The following is a 22,647-nucleotide window of genomic DNA, read 5'->3' as shown; positions in this document are numbered from 1 at the left end:
AAGCATATAATAAAACAAGTATGTGGTTAATAGCTCACAGATATTTTCCCTAAAAACACAGCTAACAGATAAGAAGACCAAAGCAGAATAAGAAGGATATATTTTACAAAAAACAACTAACAGAAAGAGATCCCCAAGATTTTTGTTTGCCATCTTAGCGAAATATGTTTTACTAATGGTGATGCTGGTAGCTACATGTACAAAAATGCCATAAAAGCTGTCTTGTGTGTACCCACTCTCATGTGCTCAGCAGCATTGACAGAGATTGTTCCCACAACGGAAGAAAATCTAAATGCCTGCTAATCTAAACATGTTAAAACAAGCTGTTGCGTCTTCATTAAGCCATGTACAAAATTTCACGCCCTGTAGAATCAACCATATTTTCAAGTAAAGATATGCAAGAATAACAGACCGGTTATGTTATTTGTCCTGTATCAGAATCCATATTAGTTAGGCAATTGAGGAGAAGATGGCAATTTTTTGTACATGCCAGAAAAAAGGCACTGTATTTGACACTGTCCTTTGACAAAAGTTAATTGAAACCCTTTTAATCGCATATGGAGCATTTTCATGCACAAAAGTCGTAGCCCAGTATTATCATGGTGCTAATTATAACCAGGTCTGAACAGGCTCTTATTTACAATTAATCTTAGTGCTTTTTTTCAAATATAAAGTAGGTAATCCTAAAGCATTGTTCAGTGCAGAGTTTTGAAAATGCTGCTAATATAAATCAGACAGCCGTTGTAAAACAAGCAGTGGGTGCTAAAAAGTAAAAATGTTTTTAAACTAAGGTTGCCTTTAGATGAACATTGTCAAATTAATTTAAGAAAGATCTAAAGAAAAGTAATCTAATCAGAGCTTATTAAACCTAGTTGGGGAAAAAAAACTCAAAACGATTATAGGATGTATTTTTTTAAAATGCAGTCGCATACCTCTAGGGGCTCCAAAGAATCTTGGAAAGAATCAACAAAGTCTGATGGACTTTTCCTCAGAGTCTGGTCAGCAGGCAGTGTGTTGTCATTACAAGATGATACGAACTTAAAGTCACTGGTTCTAGAACCTGTCGTCAGATACGCGTCATAATTGTAAGTGCTGCGTAAAGTTCCTGTGCCGTCAACATCTGCGTAATTAGGAGGGAGATAAGCGCTGGGGATGGCGACTGCTCCGTCAAACAACAGTCTGGGCTTTCTCCTGCGACAAAACCTCACACCCAGGATGATGATGATGAAGGTCAGAAAAAAGGTGGACACAGACACCAGAGCGATGATCAGATAAGAGGTCAGTTTGGAATTCTTCTCATCATAAGAAATATCCTTCAGTTCCGGCACCTCAGCCAAGTTATCAGAAATGAGTAACATCATGGAGCAGGTGGCAGAGAGAGAGGGCCGTCCGTTGTCTTTCACTGCGACAATAAGGTTCTGTTTCATGCTGTCAGACTCTGAAATGTCCCGCTGTGTCCTGATCTCTCCGCTGTGGACACCGATAGTGAAAAGTCCAGCATCGGTGGATTTTACAATATGATAGGACAGCCAGGCGTTCTGTCCGGAGTCGGCGTCCACCGCTATCACTTTGGACACCAGAGAGCCTCCGTGTGCAGCTTTGGGGACCAGCTCGGTCATGAAGGAGTTGCCCTCCGGGGCGGGGTACAGGATCTGAGGACAGTTGTCGTTCACATCCGATATGAGCACACTGACGGTCACGTTGCTGCTGAGCGGAGGAGAACCGTTGTCTCTGGCCATCACGTGGACTTTGAAACTCCTGAACTGTTCATAATCAAACGACCTCACAGCATGGACCACCCCCGTGTCTCCGTTAACTGATAAATAGGAGGACACCGGGGCACCTTTCACCTCACCAGGTAACAGAGAATAAATCACTGTACCGTTCTGTCTCCAGTCGGGGTCTCGAGCAGTGACGGAACATAAAGTGGAGCCAGCTTTGTTATTTTCAGTCACATATGCGCTGTAGGACTGTTCCTCAAACACAGGTGGGTTGTCGTTGATGTCTGCTACAGACAACTGAACAGTTTTAGAGGAGGACAGAGGGGGAGAGCCCTTGTCAGTGGCACTGATTGTAATGTTGTAATCAGACACTAGTTCACGGTCCAGTTGTCCTGTGGTCACCAGAGAATAATAGTTTTTAATAGAGGGAACTAACTTAAAAGGGACATTTTCCTGAATGGAGCAATGGACCTGTCCGTTTGTTTCAGAGTCTTTGTCCTGCACGTTAATGATGCCCACCTCTGTACCAGGTGACACACTCTCGGGTGTAGGGTTCATCAGTGATTTCAGATTTATCATTGGAGCGTTGTCATTAACATCAGTGATATCAATTATTATCTTGGAATCAGACGAAAGCCCAAAATTATCTTTGGCATCAATGCGCATTTCATATTTTGAATCACTCTCAAAATCAAGTGGTCCTAAGACTTTTAACTGCCCACTTTTTCTGTTCAATGAGAAAACCTTTTTAGCCTTTTCTGAAATACGACTGAATTCGTATGACACCTCCCCATTGATTCCCTCGTCTGCATCAGTCGCACTTACAGTGACTACAACAGTATCCAAGGGAGAGTTTTCAGGTAGACTGGCTTTATAAACCGCCCGGTCAAACACAGGCGCGTTGTCATTCGCATCTAGCACAGTCACGTGTATACTGGCAGTTCCAGATCTTTGTGGATTGCCTCCATCAACTGCAATCAACACAAAATTTAAATCGTGCTGTTTCTCACGGTCCAACGTTTTTTCTAACACCAAGTCCACGCTCTTAGAGCCATCAGCATCGTCCAAAACAGATAAAACAAAATGGTCATTATTTTGTAAACTGTATCGTTGAACGTTATTTTTTCCAGTGTCCGCATCATGAGCTTCGTTAACACGATACCGAACTCCTTTGTTGGCCGATTCGCTTATTTCCAGTTGTACTATATCCTTTGGAAAAATGGGTGGATTGTCATTTACATCCTCGATGAGCAAAGAGATACGGTGCAGCTCCAAAGGGCTCTCCAGGACTAATTCAAATTTAAGCATACACGAAACCTTCTCTCCGCACAGCTCTTCTCTATCAATCCTTTCCTTTACGACAAATTCTCCTGTTTTTCGGTCAATATCACAGTAATGCTGGTATTTATCCTCGTTATCAATACGGGCTTTACGAGAAAATAATGTTCTTACTTCAATTCCGAGATCCGTGGCAATATTCCCAACAATAGATCCAGGTCTCATCTCTTCTGGAATAGAATAACTGAGGTCTGCAGTGGCGACGTGCACAAAAAGGCCAACGCCAAACATATAATACATTAAAGATTTTCCTTTGAGATCCATTTTTTTTAGCTATAAAGGTGATATGAAGGCGTAAAGTTACCTTGCCGGTGATAAAATGACGGCAAAGTGAAGATACACCGCTCCCACAAAAATGGCAGCTCTAGTTTTATTACTTGGATTAATGCTTTTGCTGTGGGTGGAGAAATTAACCCCCCTTATATCTGTAAGTGAACAGCGACGCCGTGAGTTTATTTGGAATATTACGAATAGGAAATATTAGTCGCGTGTAAGTTACTATTGTTAAAATAAATATTGATGATGAAATGTTTTTCGATGGTTTAAAAGGAGACTATGCACCAAGAACCAATCAGGACCATGGATAGCGACTGAACAGCGAGGAATAGACACACTCTTCTACCTCATGCAACATTTACATCTCTAAAGTATTAGTACCACCTACTAATACGGATAAAAAACACACAGCTGATTATAAAGTATTAGCCTAAGTGATAATGTATAACTGCCTTCGTGAACAATGATTGCAGAAGAGCCTGACACAAGTAGTTCGTAAATCCGGTTTCAGCTGTTTTTAAAAAAGGAATGTAACTTAAATATAACTGGCATACTGTATTTGGCATTATTTTGGCCTACAGCAGCATGCGACTATAGGAAATCATAGAATAAACTGCTATTTATTCCCATGTTTAAATAACTGCCAAATGTATCGAAATGTCTAATCAATCATGTTTGTTGCATAAGCAAATTAGGGGAGTTAATGAGTCTACCAAGTGTAATGCATAAATTAAAATTGAGTTTTTTTACTTTAAGATTTGGTGGGATGAGATAAATAAATACTGCTATTTATAAAAGCAAGTGAAATTCCAAATTCCAGGGCAAGATTAATTTCCTTGGTGAAAGAAAGTCTGGCAACATGCAGACAAACGAGATGAAAAGCTGACAAAACACGTACATTGAAATATCATAAAGAATGTAACTGCTGAAGAATGAAGCAATCTAAAGTATACTAAAAACGGATATTTAGATAGACGGAATAAATGCATGGAAACCTGTAACAAAAGTTAATATATATCAACGCGTGTGGCTTACCTCTGGAGACTGATCTGACTGGCCGAATACTTCAGCAAAGTCTGATGGACTTTTCCTCAGAGTCTGGTCAGCAGGCAGTGTGTTGTCATTAGAAGATGATACGAACTTAAAGTCACTGGTTCTAGAACCTGTCGTTAGATACGCGTCATAATTGTAAGTGCTGCGTAAAGTTCCTGTGCCGTCAACATCTGCGTAATTAGGAGGGAGATAAGCGCTGGGGATGGCGACTGCTCCGTCAAACAACAGTCTGGGCTTTCTCCTGCGACAAAACCTCACACCCAGGATGATGATGATGATGAAGGTCAGAAAAAAGATGGACACAGACACCAGAGCAATGATCAGATAAGAGGTCAGTTTGGAATTCTTCTCATCATAAGAAATATCCATCAGTTCCGGCACCTCAGCCAAGTTATCAGAAATAAGTAACATCATGGAGCAGGTGGCAGAGAGAGAGGGCTGTCCGTTATCTTTCACTGCCACAATAAGGTTCTGTTTCATGCTGTCAGACTCTGAAATGTCCCTCTGTGTCCTGATCTCTCCGCTGTGGACACCGATAGTGAAAAGTCCCGGATCGGTGGATTTCACTATATGATAGGACAGCCAGGCGTTCTGTCCGGAGTCCGCGTCCACCGCTATCACTTTGGACACCAGAGAGCCTCCGTGTGCAACTTTGGGGACCAGCTCGGTCATGAAGGAGTTGCCATCCGGGGCGGGGTACAGGATCTGAGGACAGTTGTCGTTCACATCCGATATGAAAACACTGATGGTCACGTTGCTGCTGAGCGGAGGAGAACCGTTGTCTCTGGCCATCATGTGGACTTTGAAACTCCTGAACTGTTCATAATCAAACGACCTCACGGCGTGGACCACCCCCGTGTCTCCGTTAACTGATAAATAGGAGGACACCGGGGAACCGTTCACCTCACCAGGTAACAGAGAATAAATCACTGTACCGTTCTGTCTCCAGTCGGGGTCTTGAGCAGTGACGGAACATAAAGTGGAGCCAGCTTTGTTATTTTCAGTCACATATGCGCTGTAGGACTGTTCCTCAAACACAGGTGGGTTGTCGTTGATGTCTGCTATAGACAACTGAACAGTTTTAGAGGAGGACAGAGGGGGAGAGCCCTCGTCAGTGGCACTGATTGTAACGTTGTAATTAGACACTAGTTCACGGTCCAGTTGTCCTGTGGTCACGAGAGAATAATAGTTTTTAATAGAAGGAACTAACTTAAAAGGGACATTTTGTTGAATGGAGCAGCGGACCTTTCCGTTTTTTTCAGAGTCTCTGTCCTGCACGTTAATAATTCCCACCTCTGAACCAGGTGACACATTCTCAGGTATGGGGTTATTAAGGGATTTCAGATAGATCACCGGATCATTGTCGTTTACATCAGTAACATCTATTAAAACTTTACAGTATGAGGTCAGTCCTAAACCATCTTTAGCCTTCACTCTCATTTCAAAAGAACTCCTCACCTCAAAGTCAATCACACCAGTTACTCTTATTTCTCCAGATTTAGGATCAATAAAAAAGACATTTGCATCGTCATCAGATACGTGGCCAAAGTCATATGTCACATCTCCATTCACTCCTTCGTCTGCGTCTGTAGCACTAACGGTAATAACTATAGTGTCTACTCGAGAGTTTTCAGGAAGACTGGCTTTATAAACGGCCTGGCTAAACACTGGAGGGTTATCATTAGCATCCAGTACAGTGACGTGAATAACTACAGTACCTGATCTCTGAGGAGAGCCACCATCCAAAGCTGTAAGAAGCAAATTAAGATCTTTTTGTTTCTCGCGATCAAGTTTATTTTCCAGCACGAGTTCAACCTTGTTACTGTCAACAGACAGAATAAAGTTGTCATTTTTCTGTAGTATGTACCTCTGAACAGAATTTTGACCTATATCCGCGTCGTGGGCCTCTTCAATAGAGAAAAGGTTACCCTTCTCTGCTGACTCGCTTATTTCCATTCCAATCAAATTAACATTAAACTGCGGAAAGTTGTCATTTATATCTTGGATATGAAGACTTATACGATGAAGCTCTAGTGGATTTTCTAACACCAGATCTACCTTTAACACACATGACGGTTTCTGTCCACAAAGGCTTTCTCTGTCGATCCTCTCCATTGTGATCAAATCCCCTGTATTCATTTTAATGTCACAGTAGCGCCTTTGAGATCCTTCAAAATCAACACGGGCTTGTCGTGAAGCTAATGTCTTCATATCAATACCAAGATCCTTTGCTATATTTCCAATTAAAGATTCGCGTTTCATCTCTTCGAGAATAGAATAACTAAGATCTCCGTCAACAAGGCGCAACCTTACAATAAAGGAAGCGAAGCAGAAGATCGTCCGCAGAGCTGAAAATCCTTTGTCCCCCATCCTGACAGAAAACGTGGCTTCAGTTTTAATAACACATATTGCAGTTCAAAAAATATGTATAAGTTTTTGCAAAACAGCAAATAATCCAAAATGTGATACTACAATAAAACACGATGGAATAGATTTGAGAATTTAACTGGTCCTCTGGAAAATAGGCAACCCATATCTATGCAGAAGTTGTGGGTGGAGTGGTGCGGGTTCATTTTCTGTCAGTCTACAGCGACACCATGAGTCAGTTTTTATCTTCACGAGCCATGATGTATTGTTCATCAAAGTCTAATACACAGGTCAGATTTATTCATGGATATTAAAAAGTGATTGTTTTCGGCTTCATACAAGCTGGTTGAAAATAACTACGTCACGATTTGTGTAATGGCAAAAATAACTACACATTATCCACAATAAGCAGATAAAAACTGCACGTAAAACAAATACAGACGATCATTAATAAAAACAAATTAAATGACACCTTGACTGATTTTGAACTTGCTTTTTATGGTCCTAGTTTGGGTAGTCCGTGTGCATAAAAAAACATTCAATCTCCCATTGACTTTGTTATATCAAAATATCTCTCTACTTCTAGTTTAAAAATACCTCCAGATGACCTTATTTGGAAGAACCTTCAATTCACATTATGCCATCTAGGTGTTTAAACTTTGGTCAACCTGATTTTCCAGAAGCCCCCCCAATGACATGATCTGAACTCCTAATAATGAAAAACTCCTCCATTTGGTGAAGTTGTCTTTAACTCCTATCTATAGTATAAATGCATATACAATATAATTTGTCCTTTTGTGGCCAGCAGGTCATATGAACATATGCGTCATTTCTCGCTCCAGACTCAAAAATAAAAGAGAATTTAACCTTTAAGTTGTGGCTCCTAAAGTCAGGAAGGTCTCTTATGCAGGGCATGCGATCTGTAGACTGCATACACACTATTCAGAGGCAGTTCAACACCAGCATATTTATCCTTGTCATTGAGTGATGTTTTTTAATACTATCATTATCTCATTAGGGTCTTTTTTGTTTTGTATTCATTTGATCTTTAATTGCGGAGCACTCTGTGATGTCTGATGCAGATATTAAATATATAAATGAACACCTTATGAAAATATCAACACAAATACTGTGTAGGATAAATTATATTTTATCTACTTCAACCGAACATGACATGATATTTGTAATTAACTAAATTTTTTAAGTCTTATGCATAATTTACCCCAGTAAAACATCTGAGTTCACCAAAAACATACATTAATTTTGGTTCAACTTTGTTAAGGTTTTTATATGTTGTATGTAAAACAAATTTACATTTTAAGTCTCAGAGATGGAAAATAAACAAAGATTGACTGAAACACACCATGCACAAAGACGGTACAATCACACTGAAACATCAAACTGTGGGCAACCACTAAATGTTAGGACGGTGAGATGAGACACTCTGGTAACAAGGAATGGTTCACAGTACTCGAAAGTCTTTTTGTTTTCTTATTTAATACTGTAGTTGTATTAGCAGTGGTACTTATGGAGGTACTATTATGACTATTTAAAGTCAGAAAAACAGCAAGGCTGAGGAAACTGGAAAGAAACTCTGGTTATGTTTGTAAGATGAGAGCCAGAGGACACTTTCAGAACCATGGACAGCTTCCCTGAGCTCCACAGGGGTAAACGCAAAAAGATGTTAAGGTACAAAAAGGCATACAAACGCAATCATACAATGGCTGATTGGCCATAACATTATTACCACCTCTGCAATTTAATGCAATTCAATATAGTCGCTCAGGCATGAATTCTATTTTGACAAGTTTATAATTTCTCAGGTCAAACTGGGTACTGGAATCGTAGTGTGGTGCATTATATGAAAGGGGTGGTTCTAATGTTTCGGCTAAGCTATTTAAAGTGAATCAGGTGGTCAAAACATATCACACTTTCTAATGTTACAAACAAAGCCTCAGAATGAAAATGAAAAATAAGAAACTCAACATCAATTTAAAAAATGTAACTGCTTTTGAATATTCCTACCTCTACAGATGCTTCCAAATTCTCGAAAACATCAGCAAAGTCTGATGGACTTTTCCTCAGAGTCTGGTCAGCAGGCAGTGTGTTGTCATTATAAGATGATACGAACTTAAAGTCACTGGTTCTAGAACCTGTCGTCAGATACGCGTCATAATTGTAAGTGCTGCGTAAAGTTCCTGTGCCGTCAACATCTGCGTAATTAGGAGGGAGATAAGCGCTGGGGATGGCGACTGCTCCGTCAAACAAAAGTCTGGGCTTTCTCCTGCGACAAAACCTCACACCCAGGATAATGATGATGAAGGTCAAAAAAAAGGTGGACACAGACACCAGAGCGATGATCAGATAAGAGGTCAGTTTGGAATTATTCTCATCATAAGAAATATCCTTGAGTTCCGGCACCTCAGCCAAGTTATCAGAAATAAGTAACATCATGGAGCAGGTGGCAGAGAGAGAGGGCTGTCCGTTATCTTTCACTGCCACAATAAGGTTCTGTTTCATGCTGTCAGACTCTGAAATGTCCCGCTGTGTCCTGATCTCTCCGCTGTGGACACCGATAGTGAAAAGTCCAGCATCGGTGGATTTAACAATATGATAGGACAGCCAGGCGTTCTGTCCGGAGTCCGCGTCCACCGCTATCACTTTGGACACCAGAGAGCCTCCGTGTGCAGCTTTGGGGACCAACTCGGTCATGAAGGAGTTGCCATCCGGGGCGGGGTACAGGACCTGAGGACAGTTGTCGTTCACATCCGATATGAACACACTGACGGTCACGTTGCTGCTGAGCGGAGGAGAACCGTTGTCTCTGGCCATCAGGTGGACTTTGAAACTCCTGAACTGTTCGTAATCAAACGACCTCACAGCGTGGACCACCCCCGTGTCTCCGTTAACTGATAAATAGGAGGACACCGGGGCATCGCTCACCTCACCAGGTAACAGAGAATAAATCACTGTACCGTTCTGTCTCCAGTCGGGGTCTCGAGCAGTGACGGAACATAAAGTGGAGCCAGCTTTGTTATTTTCAGTCACATATGCGCTGTAGGACTGTTCCTCAAACACAGGTGGGTTGTCGTTGATGTCTGCTACAGAAAACTGAACAGTTTTAGAGGAGGACAGAGGGGGAGAGCCCTCGTCAGTGGCACTGATTGTAATGTTGTAATCAGACACTAGTTCACGGTCCAGTTGTCCTGTGGTCACCAGAGAATAATAGTTTTTGATAGAAGGAACTAACTTAAAAGAGACATTTTGTTGAATGGAGCAGTGGACCTGTCCGTTTTTCTCAGAGTCTCTGTCCTGCACGTTAATAATTCCCACCTCTGAACCAGGTGACACATTCTCAGGTATGGGGTTATTAAGGGATTTCAGATAGATCACCGGAGCATTGTCGTTTATATCAGTAACATCTATTAAAACTTTACAGTATGAGGTCAATCCTAAACCATCTTTAGCTCGCACTCTCATTTCAAAAGATGTTGTTTCTTCATAGTCCATCACAACAGTTACCCTGATTTCTCCCGTTTTAGGATCAATAAAAAACACATTTGCATGATCTTCAGAAACATGTCCAAAGTCATATGTCACATCTCCATTCACTCCTTCGTCTGCGTCTGTAGCACTAACGGTGATAACTATGGTGTCTACTGGAGAGTTTTCAGGAAGATTGGCTTTATAAACGGCCTGGCTAAACACTGGAGCGTTATCATTAGCATCCAGTACAGTGACGTGAATAACTACGGTACCTGATTTCTGAGGAGAGCCACCATCCAAAGCTGTGAGAAGCAAATTAACCTCTTTTTGTTTCTCGCGATCAAGTTTATTTTCCAGCACGAGATAAACCTTGTTACTTTCAACTGATAAAACAAAATGGTCATTTTTTTGTAGGACATACCCTTGTATAGTATTTTGGCTTATATCTGCATCGTGGGCCTCCTCAATTGAAAATCTACTTTCCCTTTCAGCTAATTCACTGATTTCCATCTCAATAAAATTGTCTTTGAATTGTGGCGGGGTGTCATTTACATCTTGAATATGAAGACTAATGCGATGAAGCTCCAAAGGATTTTCTAATACCAGGTCTACTTTTAACAAGCAAGAGGGTTTCTTGACACAAAGGCTTTCTCTGTCTATTCTATCCACTGTGATCAGATCTCCCGTATTCAAGTTAATGTCGCAATACCTTTTCCGATTTCCCTCAAAGTCAACACGGGCCTGACGTGAAGAAAGGGTTTTGCTGTCGAGACCGAGATCTTTGGCTATATTTCCAATGACGGAGTCCCGTTTCATCTCCTCTGGAATAGAATAACTCAGATCGCCATAAACAACGTGCAGCGTTATAAAGAAAGAAGCAAAGCAGAACATCGGCCATAGTCCTGAAAATCCTTTGTTTCGCAACCTGACACAAAACATGTCCTACGTTGGTACACTTTACTGCCCAGAGACAGATAATCAATGTATGCAAAATAATAAAACGGTCTTTATGTCCGTTGGTGAAGCCGACTCTCTGGTAAAGCACAACTAATATATTTTCAGTAGAAATGGGAGGAGTGGTGTGTCTGCTAGCCGACAGCGACACGATGAGCCGCTTTTTAACTTTACATTGGTGTTTTTTTCTTTTACATACTTAACAAAATAAAACGCTCATTATTCACTCGTGTCCAAAATCAAAGCACTGTTTCCCTTTGAAAGCGGTCAGAAAATGAGGATACCATGTCAAAACTGCATTTAAACCATTTTTTAAAACACTTTAAGTGGTAAAGTATTTTGAGTGAATACATACAATTTCTCAACGGCAAATTAGGCTGCTCATTTCATTTAAGACAGGACATCGAATGATTAGGTTTGTTTAGCTTTATGCTATCAATTTTATTTTTATTTTTTTATTTTAATATTTCGAACAATAAATGAACCATTAAAAGTTGAGAAATGAGGCAATTGCACCTTTGAATATTCCAACAGGACGTGTGAAAAAAAACTACTATAAAATTGAATAATTCTCCAGACGCATTTTTGTAATGTACTTGGTGACCTCAGGTCAATGTAAATTGTAAATATACACATGAATAGCCATGTTATCAGAATATGTATGAAACAATTAAAACAATATAGACAAAGCTGGTTCCCAAAACTAATACTTTAATATGAATATAGGTTAAAACAGAATGCATGAATACATGCGATTTTAAAATCATCATTGATTTAAGCGTCTTACTTTGTCTGCGAAGAAAAGCGCTTTGCGATCACTGTCTTTACTTTGTACTAGTGTTGTTTTATTAGCAATTTAACAAACTCAACTGTGGCAGTGCGGGTTAGTACAAAACCTAAGCTGCACCTGCGCTTGATGATGGTGGGTTGGCACTATAAGATACCTTGTCATTTCTCAAGACTGGTGTCACACAAAACCAAAATGCTAATTCCACTGATGTCAAGTGTGATGTGAGCAAGGGACACTAGGAAAAAAGCTTACATTCTTCCAGCAAATACAATGGTAGCGCGCTTATTTACATCAAGTAAAAAAACTGCACTGCTCCGATCATTTATTGATACATGACGTCCAGGAATAAGTCAAACTGATTTTTAAAGTTTACACATACATATTTAATTATTTTTTTAAGAATAAGACCATTAATTAAAGAGTCTGGGTGAACTGGACTATTGGAGAAAGAGACGCAGGAAGTAGATCCACCAAATAACATTGTTGACAATGAATAAAATTAGTGAGGTCACAAAACTAAAATCACGACAATTGTTCCCTAAGAAGAACAAATTGAAAAGAAAAAAAAGTTTACCATTCGCTAAAATGCTGAACATACAAACGGAACTAAGTAAAAATTCCCTTCATAATGAAACATTTCGCCTCAGCACTCACAAAGCACCTTTTAATGTTGGTCACCCACCCTCAGAAGCCAGGGGAAAAAAGGGAGATCCAAGTTCACCAAAGTACTCAAATAGTGGCGCTACTGGAGGGTCCAAGAGTAAAGACAAAGAGTATCTGTGGCTCAATATAATATGCAAAAGGACGTGTAATGCAGCACAATTTGATGCCTTAGGGAAAGGCACTATCTGACGCTGTAGGACGAGAACCCGAGGACGCTTTCAGTACCATGGATAGCTTCCCCGAACTCCACAAGGATAAAGCTAACAAACAGTGACCACGGCACAGACTTACTTCTTTAATAATAACCAGCACGTTTTGAAAAAAATAAAAACATCAATGAAGCACACATCATCCAGCACTAAGCTTGAATCCGGTTTCCCGTTGAAAAGTCTTCTGTCTTGTTGTACCATCTGCCACCCACGTCCTCCTCCCTACAAGACCTTTTTTATTCTTATTTTACGTCATCGATTTAGGTGTCAAATACGGAAGCGACAGGGTTTCTAAACGACAACACTGGAAGCTTCCAGCGAGATCAGTATTTTACGCAGAAGACACTCTGCAAAGCCACGCTTTTTGATGTCTTGGGAATTAAAACGGGCTGGGTAAACGTACAAATATGCTAAGGTGCAAACAAGCAGGCACAATCAAACATTCACCGATTAGGAAAAACATTATGACCACCTGTGAAATTTAATGCAATCCATTACAGCAGCTCTATTTTTTCAAAATTTCTTTAGAAGATTTACAAATTCCTCAATTTTAATGTCAGAAAGATAATAATTCTACAATGTGTTTATTATTGAGGTCAAAATGAGTAATGGAGTCGAACTAAAAGCATCTTTAATTTTAGTGGAAATTGTCATAAAGTAGAGCATTTGTGAAAAATCTCTAAACTTTAAGTACACAGATAACACCTTAATGAGGTGATCCCGTCTCTTTATTTCATGATTAAACATGCCAGATAAGATTATTTTACCAATCCTGTTTTTTTTTTTTTATTCCTGTTTGATAGATTCAAAATATTGTCTCGCCTTCAGCTCCACAAGTACCTGTATACTCATTAGCTGACTGTAACAGATTTTTAAAATTTATTTGTCAGAAACATGCAGGACATGAGGGATAGTATTTGTCCTTCTTTGCACACCTATACTAGAGGTTCTCCTCTCCACACTTGGTCCTGTTTTTCTCCTTTAACCCTACAGGACATTGTTTTAATAAAAAAATATGAAAACCTTCTTCTAGCTCTGTTGGCATTGTTCCAAACACTCTACTTTTACATGTTGCTGATTCACATGGTCCTTTTTTGGCAAATGATAAATTTGCCTTTCTACTGGCATGGTTCCCTCCTTTTTTAAACAACTAGTAGTGAACCCCATTATTATAAAAGCCAAACGTGGATCCTTCTGATCCTTTAAACTGTAGGCCCATATCTAAATTGCCTTTCATGTCAAGTTTTAAATCAGGTTTTCGCAAAATGCACTCAGCAAAGACAGCTCTTCTTAAACTGTTGTTGTGGATAAACTCAGACCAAAGCAAGTCCATATATCAAGAAAATAAATTAATTGTATAATATTACATAAGATCCTTCACAGCACACCCTATTATTATCCCAGTTCTTCCAACTTCTACTACCCCATACTTCTCTAACTCTGTCAGAACTTTCTCCTTCTTAGAAGCAGTTATCAGGGACTTTATCTCCCTTTCTCACATAAATGCCATATCCAGTTTTTCTCCTATTATTTGACAAAGATTTCATCCCATGTTTTGCTTCTCCCTAATTGTTCTGAGAATTGTTGAATTCTGGGACATAAGCCGTGTCACACTTACCCTTCTTCTTCCTGTCCCTACACCCACACATACCATAATCAAGTGCACAGTTTACAAAAGTAAAGCAAAAACCATAACATGTTTCATATTCTAACTCCCATATTCATCTGTATAATATGACTTGTATGTTATTTAGTATATTATATAATATAGATGAAATATAATTAACATAGTGTATAATAACAATAATAATAATAATAATAATAATAATAATAATCTCCTATATGTAATCTCTAACCACTACAGTGTCAAGTGACATTTTGATGGCAGCAGACTCGTGCCAGTACACAGTGTTGTTTTACTGGATCTAACCTCAGTGTTTGATACAGTTGTCATCTGGAGTACCACAGGGATCAGTTATTGGTCCCTTGCTGTTTTTTCTTGTATATGACACCTCTTGCTCAGGTCATTCAAATAACCATGTGTCTTATTGCTGATATTCTGATGATATTCAGTTATAATGTTTTTTTTGTTTTTTTTTTCAGAAAGTCTGAGTTTCACTTGTTGTCTAGCTTGTTGGAATTTTAGTCTTGTACTAAGGAGTGGTTATGCAATAACTACCTTCAACTAAATTGAAAAAAAGCCTGAAACTTTGATCATTGCCCCAGATTAGAAAATTCTACAGATCTTTGGGCTTCTCTGTTCAGTCAAGCCTCATGAAACCCTGTGTTGTATTTAATCAATCTGTTCTATTAAAATAACACTCAGATCAGATGTTCAAAAACTGATTTTATCATTTATGGAATATTTGAGTAAAATGTTGTTCAGTGTAGATTTAGAGATGATCATACATGCTTTAATCCCCTCTTGTTTGGACTATTTTAATTCACTCTTTACTTATCTTAACACACGTTATAAATGGCCTTCAGATTGTTGAATGCTCAGCAGTAGGGCTTTTACCAGAGCCAGTAGACAATCCCAAATTACAGAATTAATTTTTAAATTCTGGTAGTCACTTTTAGAGCCCTTCATGGCTGTATATTGTCCGGAGTACATCTCTGACCTGTTGACCCCTTACGGCTCCTCTAGAATCTTGAGGTCTTGAGGTCAAAATATGCTTAAAGTCCCTAAAACCCATTTTAAAACTTCAGGGGATCTTTCTTCTTGGTCAGTGGGTCCCATGCTGTGGAACGCCCTGCCCCCCAATTTTATTGTCTGTAATATTTTCTCCTTTTTACATTTTGTAAAGCACTTTGTGGATAGTGCTATGTAAATACATTTACTTTACTTACTGGATTGAATCATAAGAACAAGTGGTTGTAATGTTTTGGCTCACTTCTAAATGTTAAAAATAAAAAGACTCGAAATGGAAATAAAACAATCTGAAAGTAAGCATCAATTTAAATAAATAAACTGCTTTGAAATATTCCTACCTCGACAGACTGGTCCAATTTTTCAAACGGGTCAACAAAGTCTGATGGACTTTTCCTCAGAGTCTGGTCAGCAGGCAGTGTGTTGTCATTATAAGATGATACGAACTTAAAGTCACTGGTTCTAGAACCTGTCGTCAGATACGCGTCATAATTGTAAGTGCTGCGTAAAGTTCCTGTGCCGTCAACATCTGCGTAATTAGGAGGGAAATAAGCGCTGGGGATGGCGACTGCCCCGTCAAACAACAGTCTGGGCTTTCTCCTGCGACAAAACCTCACACCCAGGATGATGATGATGAAGGTCAGAAAAAAGGTGGACACAGACACCAGAGCGATGATCAGATAAGAGGTCAGTTTGGAATTCTTCTCATCATAAGAAATATCCTTCAGTTCCGGCACCTCAGCCAAGTTATCAGAAATGAGTAACATCATGGAGCAGGTGGCAGAGAGAGAGGGCTGTCCGTTATCTTTCACTGCCACAATAAGGTTCTGTTTCATGCTGTCAGACTCTGAAATGTCCCGCTGTGTCCTGATCTCTCCGCTGTGGACACCGATAGTGAAAAGTCCAGCATCGGTGGATTTAACAATATGATAGGACAGCCAGGCGTTCTGTCCGGAGTCCGCGTCCACCGCTATCACTTTGGACACCATAGAGCCTCCGTGTGCAGCTTTGGGGACCAACTCGGTCATGAAGGAGTTGCCCTCCGGGGCGGGGTACAGGATCTGAGGACAGTTGTCGTTCACATCCGATATGAGCACACTGACGGTCACGTTGCTGCTGAGCGGAGGAGAACCGTTGTCTCTGGCCATCACGTGGACTTTGAAACTCCTGAACTGTTCGTAATCAAACGACCTCACAGCGTGGACCACCCCCGTGTCCCCGTTAACTGATAGATAGGAGGACACCGGGGAACCGCTCACCTCACCAGGTAACAGAGAATAAATCACTGTACCGTTCTGTCTCCAGTCGGGGTCTCGAGCAGTGACGGAACATAAAGTGGAGCCAGCTTTGTTATTTTCAGTCACATATGCGCTGTAGGACTGTTCCTCAAACACAGGTGGGTTGTCGTTGATGTCTGCTACAGACAACTGAACAGTTTTAGAGGAGGACAGAGGGGGAGAGCCCTCGTCAGTGGCACTGATTGTAATGTTGTAATCAGACACTAGTTCACGGTCCAGTTGTCCTGTGGTCACCAGAGAATAATAGTTTTTAATAGAAGGAACTAACTTAAAAGGGACATTTTGTTGAATGGAGCAGCGGACCTTTCCGTTTTTTTCAGAGTCTCTGTCCTGCACATTAATAACTCCCAACTCTGAACCAGGTGACACATTCTCAGGTATGGGGTTATTAAGGGATTTCAGATAGATCACCGGATCATTGTCGTTTACATCAGTAACATCTATTAAAACTTTACAGTATGAGGTCAGCCCTAAACCATCTTTAGCTTGTACTCCCATTTCAAAAAAACTCGTCTTTTCAAAATCAATCACACCAGTGACTCTGATTTTACCAGATTTACGATCAATTGAGAAAACGTTATCATCGTCATCAGATACGTAGCCAAAGTCATATGTCACATCTCCATTCACTCCTTCGTCTGCGTCTGTAGCACTAACGGTAATAACTATAGTGTCTACTCGAGAGTTTTCAGGAAGACTGGCTTTATAAACGGCCTGGCTAAACACTGGAGCGTTATCATTAGCATCCAGTACAGTGACGTGAATAACTACAGTACCTGATCTCTGAGGAGAGCCACCATCCAAAGCTGTAAGAAGCAAATTAAGCTCTTTTTGTTTTTCGCGATCAAGTTTATTTTCCAGCACGAGATCAACCTTGTTACTGTCAACAGACAGAATAAAGTTGTCATTCTTCTGTAGGATGTACCTCTGAACAGAATTTTGACCTATATCTGCGTCGTGGGCCTCCTCAATAGAGAAACGGTTACCCTTCTCTGCTGACTCGCTTATATCCATTTGAATTAGATTTTCTCTGAATTTTGGCGAATTGTCATTTACATCTTGAATAAGAAGACTTAAACGATGAAGCTCTAAAGGATTTTCCAATACCAGATCAACTTTAAGGACGCACGACGGTTTTTTGCCACAGAGACTCTCTCTGTCCATTCTCTCCGACGTGATCAAATTCCCGTTGTTCGGATTAATCTCAGTGTACCGTTTATTTGTCCCCTGAAAATCTGCACGGGCCTTTCGGGATGATAACGTCTTTGGGTTAAGCCCAAGATCTTTGGCTATATTCCCAATAACAGTTTCCCGTTTCAGCTCTTCAGGAATAGAATAACTCAGATCACCATGAACAAGGCGCTGCGTTGCAATAAAGGAAGCAAAGAGGATCGGCCATAATGCTGAAAATCCTTTGTCTCCCATCTTGACACAGAAAGCGTCTTCACCTTATATACTTCCTTGTTAAAGGCAAAAAATGTAAATGTTCCAATCGAGTAGAGAATCCAATATCTTTTACTACTGTAGACCGTCAGAACATGCGGGATTTAACGGATTCTCTAGAAGATTGCATCTGATATATAGTAGGAGGAGTGATGTGTGTTCATTTTCTCTAAGCCAACAGCGACACCATAAGTCATTTTTTATTTTTTACACAGCTATAATTATAGTATTCTTTACACTGTGGAACTACGGGGTGATTTAGAAATCAGCAAAGTCCATACAAATGGCACATTTAACAGTGCGATTAGTGCCAGCTGCACAAGTATGTACTTCATAGTCTTTTCTGTTTGTTTGTTTTTTTAATTATTATTATTTTGAATAGATTCAGTGAATTAATGTCAGGACATACTATAATCGAAAGATTCAAGGATTAACAAAGATACAGAGGCTAAATAACGAGTGAAGTACAAAAAGCCTTATTTTGGTTTTGTAACAATATAATATTAATACACAGGGGCAAGAGTGACGTTTGGCAACATTATATTATTAGTATTTTTCTGCTTCTTATTTCCTATTATTCGTAGTATAGTTATTTTCGTTAAACGTATTTGGTGTAGGTAAACATGTTTACATGAAAAACGTACGTTCTAAATGCAGCTGTGCCTGAGGAATATTTCAGCACCATGGACAGACGCCTGGAGATATTTTAGAGTTGGATGCACCCAAGTGCTTCTGGATATAAGTTAGGGTTAGATTTGTTCCTATACATGTCGAATATGAATTCAACATTTTCACGGAAGAAAATCTCCCTGAAAAAAATAAATGTTTTTCAAAATTCGTGTCACTGCTTTTCTACACCATCTAAACCCAGTCTCACAGCCAAATTAACCTGTTGGTTTCACAGCAATTAGATTTTTTCTAGCACAAAATGTATTTATAGGAATTATTTTGGTATATCGGTTATGATTTCTCAACTATGACAATATATCTCATTTGAAATACTCAACAAATAATTTACTATAAATCACAAACCCAACACTGAGAAATATCTAGCCCAGTATTTTAAACTGAATCATATAAAATAATTTAAAACCATATTTTGATAAAAGCAACAAAAGAAAAGACATAAGATTCACAAATAAATGATGATATTCATGATTATTGCAGACAAAAAAAATCAAACGTGCAGATGTCATTTGCAAGTTGAAGAAGAAAAGAATCCTCATTCTTAGAGCATGTATTTCACTTGAACGACTATACATCAGATTTTAAAACGACACAATAAAATATTAAAGTCATACAGAGATAAAATGGTTTGAATATTCCTACCTCTAAAGACGCTTCCAAGTTCTCGAAAGCATCAGCAAAGTCTGATGGACTTTTCCTCAGAGTCTGGTCAGCAGTCAGTGTGTTGTCATTATAAGATGATACGAACTTAAAGTCACTGGTTCTAGAACCTGTCGTCAGATACGCGTCATAATTGTAAGTGCTTCGTAAAGTTCCTGTGCCGTCAACATCTGCGTAATTAGGAGGGAGATAAGCGCTGTGGATGGCGACTGCTCCGTCAAACAACAGTCTGGGCTTTCTCCTGCGACAAAACCTCACACCCAGGATGATGATGATGAAGGTCAGAAAAAAGGTGGACATGGTCACCAGAGCGATGATCAGATAAGAGGTCAGTTTGGAATTCTTCTCATCATAAGAAATATCCTTCAGTTCCGGCACCTCAGCCAAGTTATCAGAAATCAGTAACATCATGGAGCAGGTGGCAGAGAGAGAGGGCTGTCCGTTATCTTTCACTGCCACAATAAGGTTCTGTTTTATGCTGTCAGACTCTGAAATGTCCCGCTGTGTCCTGATCTCTCCGCTGTGGACACCGATAGTGAAAAGTCCAGCATCGGTGGATTTCACTATATGATAGGACAGCCAGGCGTTCTGTCCGGAGTCCGCGTCCACCGCTATCACTTTGGACACCAATGAGCCTCCGTGTGCAGCTTTGGGGACCAGCTCGATCATGAAGGAGTTGCCATCCGGGGCGGGGTACAGGATCTGAGGACAGTTGTCGTTCACATCCGATATGAACACACTGACGGTCACGTTGCTGCTGAGCGGAGGAGAACCGTTGTCTCTGGCCATCACGTGGACTTTGAAACTCCTGAACTGTTCATAATCAAACGACCTCACAGCGTGGACCACCCCCGTGTCCCCGTTAACTGATAGATAGGAGGACACCGGGGCACCTTTCACCTCATCAGGTAACAGAGAATAAATCACTGTACCGTTCTGTCTCCAGTCGGGGTCTCGAGCAGTGACGGAACATAAAGTGGAGCCAGCTTTGTTATTTTCAGTCACATATGCGCTGTAGGACTGTTGCTCAAACACAGGTGGGTTGTCGTTGATGTCTGCTACAGACAACTGAACAGTTTTAGAGGAGGACAGAGGGGGAGAGCCCTCGTCAGTGGCACTGATTGTAATGTTGTAATCAGACACTAGTTCACGGTCCAGTTGTCCTGTGGTCACCAGAGAATAATAGTTTTTAATAGAAGGAACTAACTTAAAAGGGACATTTTGTTGAATAGAGCAGTGGACCTGTCCGTTTTTCTCAGAGTCTCTGTCCTGCACGTTAATAATTCCCACCTCTGAACCAGGTGACACATTCTCAGGTATGGGGTTATTAAGGGATTTCAGATAGATCACCGGAGCATTGTCGTTTACATCAGTAACATCTATTAAAACTTTACAGTATGAGGTCAGTCCTAAGCCATCTTTAGCTTCCACTCTCATTTCAAAAGAACTCCTTTCCTCAAAGTCAATTACACCCGTTACTCTTATTTTGCCATATTTAGGATCAATAGAAAACACATTTGCATCGTCATCAGATACGTGGCCAAAGTCATATGTTAAATCTCCATTCACTCCTTCGTCTGCGTCTGTAGCACTAACGGTAATAACTATAGTGTCTACTCGAGAGTTTTCAGGAAGACTGGCTTTATAAACGGCCTGGCTAAACACTGGAGGGTTATCATTAGCATCCAGTACAGTGACGTGAATAACTACAGTACCTGATCTCTGAGGAGAGCCACCATCCAAAGCTGTGAGAAGCAAATTAAGCTCTTTTTGTTTCTCACGATCAAGTTTATTTTGCAGCACGAGTTCAACCTTGTTACTGTCAACAGACAGAATAAAGTTGTCATTTTTCTGTAGTATGTACCTATGAACAGCATTTTGACCTATATCTGCGTCGTGGGCCTCTTCAATAGAGAAACGGTTACCCTTCTCTGCTGACTCACTTATTTCCATTCCTATCAAATGTTTTTTAAATTTCGGCGAGTTGTCATTTATATCTTGGATATGAAGACTTATACGATGAAGCTCTAGGGGATTTTCTAACACCAGATCTACCTTGAAAACACATGACGGTTTCTGTCCACAAAGGCTTTCTCTGTCGATCCTCTCCATTGTGATCAAATCCCCTGTATTCATTTTAATGTCACAGTAGCGCCTCTGAGATCCTTCAAAATCAACACGGGCCTGTCGTAAAGCTAATGTCCTCAGATCAACAGGAAGATCCTTGGCTATATTTCCAATTACAGAATCGCGTCTCATCTCTTCAGGAATAGAATAACTCAGATCACCGTAAACGAAGCGCAGCGTTACAATAAAAGAAGCGAAACAGAAAATCGGCCTTAACGCTGAAAATCCTTTGTCCCTCATCCTCAAAACAAAACACGTGTTCGGCTTGTCCAAACTCCTGTCCAGAAAAAAACCTATTTCACAACAGATATAATGATCCAAAACCGGTGAAATGGGTGGTAACTGTGGTGGAATAAAGAAATTCTTTTGAGAAAGTAGAAGAGCTTTCAGTACTGAATTGGTGGGTGGAGATGTCTTCTTTAGTGTTGTTTTAGCCCACAGCGGCACCATGAGTCGTTTTTTACTCTCTACATCTTCATACCTGCTGTATTCTTGACAATGTTGCAATCTGCCTCATGTACTTATAATCCCGTCTTGGGCTATTGCACACAAATAAATAATCAGCTAACATAATGTGGTGATACATTATTGCAGCGATAAAGAATGATAGGTATACACCTCAGCACTTCTAGTACTTTATTCAGTTAGTACAGTCGCACAATACAGATCGCATTTCGGAACTATTACACCTATCACACATACCATACATGTAGTGAATAAGTTTAACCTATACCTATTTGAAAAACACATGGCTTAAATAAAATAACAAACAGTTATTTTATTTACTTTTTGCTACAAAAATTATTCGGACGACGTGTGAACCATAATGTACAATTATGAGTAGTGGGTATTTGTAAAATAAATACGATTCATATATTACTGTGGAATCAAAATATCTGCATCAATAAATGTTTATTATTATTAG

The 22,647-nt window shown here is 40.0% G+C and overlaps 1 protein-coding gene across 8 annotated transcripts in view; it reads right to left on the bottom strand.

Moving 5' to 3' along the window:
• The window catches only part of LOC137133993 (protocadherin gamma-A11-like), a 238,444-nt gene extending 216,423 nt beyond the window's left edge, over window positions 1-22,021 (bottom strand). Inside the window, exon 1 of one of the 8 annotated variants that reach the window (XM_067518291.1) lies at window positions 19,578-22,021. In XM_067518291.1, coding sequence (XP_067374392.1) covers window positions 19,578-21,962 — 2,385 coding nt within the window. In that variant the 5' untranslated portion in view covers window positions 21,963-22,021. Of the gene's footprint in view, window positions 1-4,370; window positions 6,868-8,780; window positions 11,256-15,848; window positions 18,340-19,577 lie in introns of those variants that run through there. The other 7 variants (XM_067518317.1, XM_067518295.1, XM_067518319.1 and 4 more) reach the window with 7 other exon arrangements.
• Between the last annotated feature and the right edge of the window lie 626 nt (window positions 22,022-22,647).

The sequence above is a fragment of the Channa argus genome, chromosome 10, assembly GCF_033026475.1.
Source record: "Channa argus isolate prfri chromosome 10, Channa argus male v1.0, whole genome shotgun sequence".
Classification (NCBI taxonomy): Eukaryota; Metazoa; Chordata; class Actinopteri; order Anabantiformes; family Channidae; genus Channa; species Channa argus.
This window is presented reverse-complemented; position numbering and strand designations above follow the sequence as displayed.